Raw genomic sequence first — 10,286 nt, forward strand, 5'->3', positions numbered from 1 at the left:
TAATTTTACTTTATAATATTTTTTTAAGGTGAAGTAAACAAGCCTTATTTTATAAAGAAAAAATAGAAACTAATAATTCCACCTTTTACAAATTGAATGAGGGGTTTATTAAAAAATATTCAAAAACCGCTTAAATTTTTTTAACTTGGAAGTACGGCCCAGCAAAACCAGTAATAGATCCATAGGAAAAAACTTTAGCGAAATAAGCCAAGGACAACCATTAGATTCAACCCATCAACGGTCGTAAACACTAATTGATGATTCACACGGATCGGCCTTCTTCATCGTCAGATTAAATTACATCCAACGGCTCCAATTAATTTAAAACCAAAATCAAATTTCCCTCTAAATCAAATCCTCAAAATTTCCAAACCTCCCGCTTTCTCATCCTTATATAAACCCACTAACCGCAAAATCAAATTCACCACCACAATCAACAACAAGTCAATTAGCAACAAAAATCCAACTCAACCTTAAAAACCTGAATTTGGGATCTCGAAAGTGAAGGAGAAAAAATGTCAGGAAGAGGGAAGGGAGGCAAGGGGTTAGGAAAGGGAGGAGCGAAGAGGCATAGGAAGGTGTTAAGGGATAACATCCAAGGGATCACAAAACCCGCCATCCGCCGGTTGGCTCGGCGAGGAGGGGTTAAGAGGATAAGCGGTCTTATTTATGAGGAAACTCGCGGTGTTTTGAAGATATTCTTGGAGAATGTTATTAGAGATGCTGTCACTTACACTGAGCATGCTCGCCGTAAGACGGTTACAGCTATGGATGTTGTTTATGCTCTTAAGAGACAGGGCCGTACTCTTTATGGCTTTGGTGGTTAGATTTGTTGTTTTTAGGGTTTTAATTTTATTGAATTTGGATGTAGTTGGTTTGGTTTGTATGAAATAGATTGGTTGTTTTGCTGGTTTTTGCTAATTTGCTGTTTCAATTGTTTAATTGAACAATGTTGATATTAATCAAATCAGTTCCAACAGTTAATTACATTTGATAAATTGCTATTCTTTTCAATTAATTTTTTTATTCATATTTCCGTTAGCAGTTATTTGTTTTGTGCTTTGTTTTGTTTTCTCCGTTTGTGAGAGTCTGTACCGATTTTTTTTTTTGGAGTTTTTCCCAATTTTCTGGGATTTGGATTCTCATCTAAGGATGAGAAGGATTCGTCGTCAACTTCTATGATCAAAACATCAGATCGCTCGCGTCAAGTTTGAATTGGGGGAGTAATTGGGTTTTTTTTTCCTCTCAAAAACCATAAACAAAATTTGCAAATTTGACTTCATATCTCTCTCTCTCTCTCTTTCTCTTTGGCTCTCACCTCTCTCATGGAATGGCAAATCCCAAAATTCCCTGTTACTTCCTAAAATTAAGGTTCCAGCTTTTTATAAACTAAACTTTCGAAAAATTCCCAATGTACCGCCAAAGATTGTATTGTCTGGGAATTTTGCAGCTCCTGCCTTCACCTCTCCCTTTCATGGGCAAATTTTGCCCGGCCATTTCTGAATTCCCCAGTTGAGGTTCATCATTTTTCTCAAATTTCATTGCTTTTTAAGGCTATTGCATGGTTAATGTTGAAAATTTTGGCCTGATTAATTTCTCCACCACATTCTGCATAATTGAATTTGATTAATGTATTGTTTGCTGAAGTTGGGAATTTTTCGTTATAATTCATTTTCCACTTAAGAAATTTCATGGGTGACTTTGAACATTATGTATTTGGTAATTGGGTTTTGTTATTTATCAGAAAATTCAGAATATGTTCTTGTGTATAAAATTTAGGAAAATAAAAACCCTTTTGTGGGTGATTGGGGGTGTGATTTGCAGCTCCTTTAATGAATTTGTGGCATATACTTTCATCTTGAATTTTGTTGAAATTGATTTTTATGCATACAATAATAACAAAGCCTTAGTCTCAAAATTATTTGGGGTCGGCTAACATAAATAGTCATAAGGAACCGTCCGAAAAGGAAAAAGAGCATAGCAAGATAATCGATTGAAAAAAAAAAGTGTGTATAGTGAGAAACAGAATGAGTATACAGATAAAAATTTAATTGATTGTTATGCATGTATAGAAAAAACAAATCTAATTTTGGAGTATATTATTCAAAGAAATGTTCTTTTGGATTCATTGGAATATGGGAGATCGAAAGTGAGAAATGTGAATTTGTGGATGATAGACTGCCTGGATATGATTTCACACCTAAAAGTCAGCAAAACTACATATTCAAAAACCTGAAGTTTCGAAACATATTGTTAAAGACATGAAGTTAAATTGGTGCCAAGGCTAGTATATATATTCCATTAGCCACAACTTTGTCTTAAATGGCAGTCGAGGCTGTTGTGCCTGTTAGGAGCTCTGAAAATGGCTTGCCAAATACACAACTAGAATGGGGTAGCCATGCCTTGGTTTTGCCTTGTGTTTTAACTTTGAATATCATGATTTGACTTAGTTGTAGGGAGATAATGACATAAGGAGAATATAATCGGCTTGTACTCCATATGTTATACTAGTTTTTTTGAGTTATTGTTTGAAACTAGTGAAAATTAGCACATATGGAGTAACATAAAAAGAATTGAATAAAATTAGTAAAAAATAAATACTCGCATGGTCCAACTTATTTATATTTACTTGGAGTAAAGAGCATAGAAGTGGTTTGGATAGATAATGAAATATAAAGTATACCTCTTGTTGGTCTCAAGCCCGAACCTTACTATAAGAACCTTTTGTTGTCAAATGTAGTAAATGTTCCTAAGTAATAGAATTGACATGATTCTTGTAAATTGGGGAGGGGGGTTCCACTTGACACGTACACTTTCTTAGGAATAGGTATATTACAATATGGCAGTTTCTGTTTATTGCTTTCTTAGGAATAGGTATATTACAATTTGGCAGTTTCTGTTTATTGAGTTCATTGGCATAGGTAATTTTGTATTATTGAAAAATGTGGCTGCAGTTTAACATAATCCTCTAAGAGGGTACTACGAAGTCTCCAGCTTGGCCCTAAAAGTAGTCCACTTAGGCAGAAATTATGATTAATTATTTTGGTAGAAAGCATGAAGAATTTATGAGGTGCTCAGCCTGCTCACAAGACTGTTTGTGATGAGAAACACTTAAGGTGTTAAATACTCCCCCTCACTTAATAGGGAACATGCTCATTGTGTGCCCATATATCTCTTTTAGCATCATGGGTTTCTAAAGTCCCAAGTCAATCACATTGTTTCCACTGGCTTCCATGCCAACCACTTTTAAGGGAGTTGGTTATAGTACCTACTAACAACATTTCAGTAACACTTTGTAGATTTACTTCCCATTCTTATATGTGCTTTTTGTTTGACTTATTGTAGGAGCTTTCAGAAATGGAAATTGCTAGGGAGAGTAACAATCATTCAACGGCTACTGGAACCTTTGTAGAAGGCGAGGTGCAAGAAGCATGTGATGATACCTGCTGCATATGCCTTGAAGATTTCTGTTATAGTGATCCTTCAACGGTATTGTTGTGCAATTATTTTATTTGCTATGTGTCTTTGCATGGTATCGATTAGAGTGATGAGAATCGATCTTTGGGGGATCGGAGGGAAGCTCTAACCACCTGAGCTATCCCTTACCCTCGGTGAGATCATATTTTAATTGAGTTGATATTTATTTCTATGGATATCTGAGCTTCAATGTTAGATCTTGACATTGATTGGGATGAAATTTTTTGAGGGGATTTGGTTTTATGCTAAAATAGTAGAATAGCCTTATACAGTTTGGACAATTCTTTGGTTCCCGTCCTAACATAAACTTGTGTCTGTTTAGCAAACCAAAGCACACGAAATTTGACAATGATGACTAACTTTTGGCTCTGCCTGTCCTTGATACATATAAACCAGGGGCTTTTTCAATTATCATCTTTCATGGTACCAAGTAAGTAAGCCTTGAAAGGAGATTGTTTTACTGAAACTCCATGGCCTATATATCTCTGTGAGCCAAAAAATCTTTGCAATTTATTTTGGAAGGATCAATTTGAAGTAGAGAAGAAGTATCCGAGGAAGTTTGAACTAGGAATGTTAATTTAAGAAAATTTTTAGAGACCAGTACAAGTGGATACTTGTTTTGTAAGATTTATGAAGCAGTTAAGTTTTTTAGCTAGGAAGGGTGAAAGGTTCGTAAATACAATAAAGATTATGCACAAAAATTAGGGGGTTAAATTAATAGGATATTATTTATAAATGTTAAAGGATACATTTGATCACTTGGTTGGGGTAGTCCTTTTTTTTTTTTTACTTCTGCAGCTGTCACCTATCACCTTCATCCTTGTTTTAAATTGCTTATTGCTCTTCTAGCTTAAAAATACTACAGGCTTCCCCACTCTTTCTTTAAGAGCTTCTTAGAAAAGATTTACTTTGCAAATTTCTGTTGGGTTGCATCTTGACCTTGCTCAATGCTTATTTCATGAGAATGGGGCTTTCAGCACTCCAATAACTTTACAGCTAAAAATGTAGGTTTTTCCATAGAGCTGAAACCGAGTGTCAGGTGACCCAACTGTATTACTCAATTATGGTCAAATATGTATTCTAATTTTGTGTATGATTTTTTATTGCACTATCAGATAATTGTTTTTTTACATTCCAATTGTTTAGTGGATTTGAAATTTATCAATACACTGTAATAGACTAACCTAAGGAGGGGTTGTATGGGTATTCTAGTAATATTAGTTTACTAGGTTAATAGTCCTTAGTATTAATAGAGAGGGAGGGGAAAGAAAATGATAGGCAGAAATTTGGTGTGAACACTTGAGAGAGTTATGGCCTAAATCCATTGTTGGAGAGTTGTGAGCTAAACTCACTATTGGAGATTAATAGCCTTAAGCTATTAACCTATCCTTTGTAATCCTTTTTCCATTATCAGTCAAAATATAAAGCTTTCACCTTTATTAATCCTTAGTAATTTTATAATACAACCAGAAAATCAGTTCATTACATACACCTAAAGATATTTTGCTGTAAATCTGAGAGTCCAAACTCATCTACTCCTTTATGTGAACAAATGCTGAGGAAAAAGACCAATCCTATTCCACATCTTTTTGGCTGTAAGATTGTCTATCCACCAAGTTCCAAGTGGAAAGAAGAAGAGTAAAAAAAGGTTTGAAGTCTGTGAACTTAAGTTAAGTTCTGTTACATTGATATGATCATTTGGGGATGAATTTGGAATATCACTGTCATACTGAATCTCTGACATCAGCCTTGAGAGAATCAAATATAGGTCTCTAAAGAACAGGATTGGAGCCTTAGTAACTGCAAAATCCCTCTAAGAATGCCCGTCTTTTTGCTTGTGTTAATTGTGTATGTCTATGTAATGCTGTGGTAAATATATGATTTTAGAGGCGAATTCTAAAAAATAGATGTGAAAATGAGGTATGCTTTGAAGTTTGTATGTAATGGAAGACCATTAGGTTGCTTATGCAAGAACCAAATTAAAAACTGATCTGTTTTGTAAGCTCCTCACGTGTGCAAATAGTTATGGTTTCTCACTTCCTCTCTGCATGGGGAGTTGAAGGCAACATATATTCCAATAGCTCAATGTACCAGTGATAAAAAATTGGTCTTCCGTTGTGTTTATATTATTCATGAACAGAAAGATAGAGCAATATGTTCACCTATTTTAAGAAATTCTTGTATGTGATTACACCCTTCTCTCATAGTCAGTGTCAGACAAATAGATTGAGGGAGAGGGATACACACACTTCCTTATATGTGCTTTGGGGGAAGGGAGGGGGGTGGTGGATGATTATGCTTTGAGTTGGACATTGCAAAATCCCTCATTTCCTATTTAATATCCTGATGTTACCGTTCATTCTTGATGGAATGAAATACAGTCAACACCCTCAAAAAAGTGATTCAAAGTTTTAAACTTGACATTGTAGAAAAGACTTTATCTTTACTGTTCTTTGACTCAATCTACTTGCATGGACCACCCAGTGATTCTCTTTGTAGTTTGATTTGGGAGTGTTTTTTCCCCCTTTTTTCTTTCTGGAATGGAGATTCTTATCTGTCATTGGTAGGTATTAAATAATGAAAATGCTTAAGGGATCCGGTGAGAATAGGTTCATATGTGAGAACCCATACTTATATGAGAACTGATCTAAAATTTAGAACATGTGAGTAAAAATTTAGAACATATGATCACAAATTTAGAACATGTCATCATAATTTAGAACAACTTTTTAGAACATATGATTACAAATTCTTCTTTCTTATCACCCATTTTTTTCAATGTTTTCAGGTAACTGGATGCAAGCATGAGTTTCACCTTCATTGCATCCTTGAATGGTATCAAACTAGACATTTTCACTTTTATATTTTAACCAAGTACATATTTTTGTATACTAGTATCTCTATGTGAATACCAACTTTCAACTTTGGGGAGAGCCACTTTGTTGTATTTGGATAAAAATAAAACAAAGGAACAGGTGAGTGGATGACAAGGAAATTCTAAATTATTCTTCAAGGAATAACCCTTGTAGCTGTCATGTGAGCAAACCCTGAAACAAAATTGGGAATTAATGCAAAAATTGGAAACGGGAAAAAGTTTGGCCAAACTTCCATACATCTTTCTGAACAGTTGGGCAGAAAGTTACAGCTTTAGACAATTTTTTGTAAACAACCATAACTCTCTCATTTCTTACTAAAATGGGCTTATGACCAGCCGTTGGAAAGTTATTGTGACGAGATTTCATCTACTACATTAATCACTGCATAAAATATTTCTAATAGAGAGATATGTGCATTTGAAGTTTGTGCTTAGTCAATCTTCAATGATTTCAAGGCGTAATTAAAGACACTAGTTTTCCTTAAGGATTTGTTGTAGAAAGGGAACTTATCGCATACAAAGGGTTCCATCCTAAAGCCAATTGGTAATAGGTGGAGTGACTCACTAGGCTTATAAGTTAATTATCCTCTCTCTTACTCTTTAATTTGGAACTCACAGTCACATGTGGGTCATATCTAAACACATGGTTTTCTATCGTTTTGTAATTCAGTGGATGTGGCAACAATTTATAACCATTCTCCCCTTTATCATGGTCAGATTGGTCACCTTTCATTTCTTATTTGTATCTATTTTAAAATCTATATGATAAATGTCTTTAAAGATTAGCATAATGTTTAACATATTTGTGGGAAGCTCCATAAGATGAAGAACTATTAAATCAAAGGTTTACTTATGCAGCCGTTTTCTTATAAATGTTGTCTTCTTAAGAATAAACGCATTAATAATTACAATTGTAGATTCTTATAATGATGTCCAATCTAGTTTGGATCTTTTTTTTTTTTTTTTTTTGGTTTCCTTGTGTATGTACTATTGTAGTTTTAGTATTTAAAATAATATAACAAATTTAAAGCCTTAAATGTATAACTTATAATACTACTCTCTTATATTGATCAAGAATTTACCTTTTTGTTGCTGACATCCCTTCATAATTTTGTGTTCTAAAAGTGCCATAGAAGCTCAAATTGCCCAATGTGCTGGCAACCTATCAGCCTGAAAGATAGAGCAAGGTTTCCAGCTCTGGATTTTTGGAAATTCAATTTTCATTTGTGCATTCATTTATTTGAACTTTGATTTATTAATGGACACCATTTCTGCATCTTGTCACAGTCAACAGTTGCTGGAATCCATGGAGCAAGAGAGGAGTCTTAGAGCTAATAGATCGCGAACTCAGACAGAAGTCTATCATCCCAGCCTAGAGAATCTTGAACTGCATGTTTGTTTTCTATCAGCCTTCCCATGTTTCTTTCTTCATTTCATCTTTTCTCATAAAAATGCACTTGATGTCATTGTGTCTTACATCACGGCAATATTCCTGAACACTGCAGTCACCTACCGATGCTGGTGAAGTTGATCTTGAAGAGCATATATATCAGCACTTGGCTGCTGCAGCTGCCATGAGAAGTGGACAATATGTTTTCCGGAGGGAAGGCCAGAGGAACAGGTCATCATCACAGCGACACCAACCATTCTTTGTTTTCTCAACGCCCAATGGTCCTCATGATGCTTCTGTTTTGACTGCTATAAATCTTGTTGGTGGTGGAGGTCACGTGACTTCAGTGTCTCTTGGAAGTGCGTCAGTACTGAGGCGAAGTAGTCCAGATGCTTCAGTGCCAGTTCCACTCTCTACATCACTGTCCGACGAGGATTTTTCTTATAAGATTCGCTCTAATGTTGAACCAGCAAATCGACAAAGAGTACTATCAGAAACTCAGTATGTATCCAAGTACCTTTTGGCCCTTTAACTGATCTTTGTTCCTTAGATGTCATCCTTGAAACAACAGTAGGAAACAAACTAGACCATTAAACTAGCTAGATGCAAGAAACTTCCAAACTTATTTGAATAAATTATTGGTGAGAATTGTATATAATTGCAATGAAAGATGTGAACATATAGAGATTAAAAGGAAAAAAAAAAAAATCCCAAAAACAATGTGTGCCTTTCTTATACTTTAGAGTTTTTTTTCTTCATCACTAACATGAGTTTGTTTTTTCAGAATCTTACAGAACATTCGAGCTCTTTTTTTCTTTCTGAAGGAGATTTTCTTACTGTATAAGGATTTTCTGACTATATATAGACATATTTTACTTGTATTGGCTGAGCTACTGTGTGTGATTTCTGTAATATTTGGTTCTTGTCTAGAAGCTTTGCTAGTCAACCTTCCTTGGGAAGTCAGTACACAGAAGAACCATCAGATCTGCAGTCATTGTCAGAATCTTTAAGAACTCGCTTTAATTCCTGGTCAATGAGGTACAATCTCACACTAAGCCACATGTTTTGCAGTTCTTTAAGAACTGAATAGGGCTACTGAGATTTTGTTTCAGCTTCTTTTAGCTAACTCTTTGTTATTATAAAGATCCAAGGAATCTATTTCAAGGAATACTAGAGGCTTGAAGAAGGAGAGGCTAATTGCTCGGAGAAATTCCGTGGCTGAACTTGGTTCTGAGGTTCGGAGGGAGGTGAATTCTGGGATTGCTGGTCTTTCTCGCTTAATGGAAAGACTTGATAGCAGAGTGAATAAAGGATCTGATCATGTCTCCCAATCCAGTCATTCAGGTAGGGGCACCAGAAATGATAACTCAAATGAGTGATGGCAAAATGCCATACTACAAGCTCAGCATTTTTCCATGCTTGGGATTTTTACTTCCAAATGGTGAGCCTTTCACCTTATATCTAGTTATTAAGTCGAATTTTCCATTGTTCTACCATCAACTTCCCCCTTTCCTGAACAGTAAATTGCCAGTTGATTAACTACTATTAATCACGTTTACTATTATTAAGAATATTAGCCTGTACTCGAATGTATTTCACTCCAATTCCTCTTTGGTGATTTTATGATGATCACTGTAGGCAGCTAACGTTGAGTTATATATCTGAATGTTTAAGTGCTTCATTATGGTTTGCATTATTGCCAACTATACGTGCATGAACATATTGAGAGAAGTTTATGTAGATCGTCATTCATCAGTACATTATTCGCCATGGCTATTTTTCAGCCTTACTTATAGGGTGTCTTTGAACATTACTGACCTTTGAAACATTATGAATAACTTGATTAAGTAGCTAGTAAAGTTCTTTCAAAAAAAAAAAAAAAAAAAAAAATAGCTAGTAAAGTTGCAGACTTGCAGTTTTATTGCCTTAGATGAGATAGCTGTATTTACATACTTCTTTTTGGTTTTCAGGCGGTTGTAAACTCCTGTGGCACTCTGATGGAACTTTACACCATATGAAACGTAAGAGTTCACATGATCAATTGTTTGCCGATGTATGTATGCATGTACGTATGTATATAATGATGTAAACAATTAATTATTGAGAAATTGTTTCCACAATCTGTGTTTGTATGGCTGTAAATCTATGCAATGAAAAATATGAGGAATTTCTTTGCCTTTTTCTTTTTCCTTCCTTTTTTATTTATTTATTTATTTATTTATTTTTTTTTTTTTATCATGTGCTCTCCGAACTTGATCCCTGCAGACCTTCCACACAACACAGTTGTCTAGAGAACCTCCTACCCTATAGATTTCTTGAACAATCCAGTAGTTCGCCATTTGTCCCCGTTTAGAGTTCCTTAGGATGCCAACCATTTCTGTTGAATCTTTATAAACTAATATGCGACGAAAGCCTTTGTCCTTCGCCCACCTAATACACCCTAGGCAAGCTAGTAGTTCCGTGTGTAATGCCGAGCTTGTCCTGCAAAAACCACCCCCTGCATCTTCAAAAACCTCTCTTTTAATCGAGAAAGCCCACCCAAAC

General features: G+C 35.1%; 2 protein-coding genes across 4 annotated transcripts; both read left to right on the forward strand.

The window, feature by feature from the left end:
- The first annotated feature begins 407 nt into the window (after window positions 1-407).
- LOC110733806 (histone H4) lies at window positions 408-998 on the forward strand. Its single transcript, XM_021913870.1, has one exon. It carries the CDS (start codon window positions 516-518, stop codon window positions 825-827), a length of 312 nt encoding a protein of 103 aa, XP_021769562.1. The 5' UTR covers window positions 408-515; the 3' UTR covers window positions 828-998.
- A 250-nt stretch (window positions 999-1,248) lies between these two features.
- On the forward strand, window positions 1,249-9,923 carry LOC110733805 (E3 ubiquitin-protein ligase RHF2A-like). 3 transcript variants are annotated; one of them, XM_021913866.1, is made up of 8 exons: window positions 1,249-1,517; window positions 3,346-3,489; window positions 6,266-6,312; window positions 7,640-7,745; window positions 7,858-8,243; window positions 8,673-8,780; window positions 8,887-9,183; window positions 9,713-9,923. In XM_021913866.1, exons 2-7 carry the CDS (start codon window positions 3,358-3,360, stop codon window positions 9,119-9,121), a joined length of 1,014 nt encoding a protein of 337 aa, XP_021769558.1. In that variant the 5' UTR covers window positions 1,249-1,517; window positions 3,346-3,357; the 3' UTR covers window positions 9,122-9,183; window positions 9,713-9,923. The 3 variants fall into 3 exon arrangements, with proteins under 3 accessions (XP_021769558.1, XP_021769559.1, XP_021769561.1); XM_021913867.1 differs by lacking the exon at window positions 1,249-1,517 and adding an exon at window positions 7,478-7,539 and having other exon boundaries at window positions 3,446-3,489; XM_021913869.1 differs by lacking the exons at window positions 1,249-1,517; window positions 3,346-3,489; window positions 6,266-6,312 and adding an exon at window positions 6,321-7,539.
- The last annotated feature ends 363 nt before the right edge of the window (window positions 9,924-10,286 follow it).

The sequence above is a fragment of the Chenopodium quinoa genome, unplaced genomic scaffold (genome assembly GCF_001683475.1).
Source record: "Chenopodium quinoa cultivar QQ74 unplaced genomic scaffold, ASM168347v1, whole genome shotgun sequence".
Taxonomy (NCBI): Eukaryota; Viridiplantae; Streptophyta; class Magnoliopsida; order Caryophyllales; family Amaranthaceae; genus Chenopodium; species Chenopodium quinoa.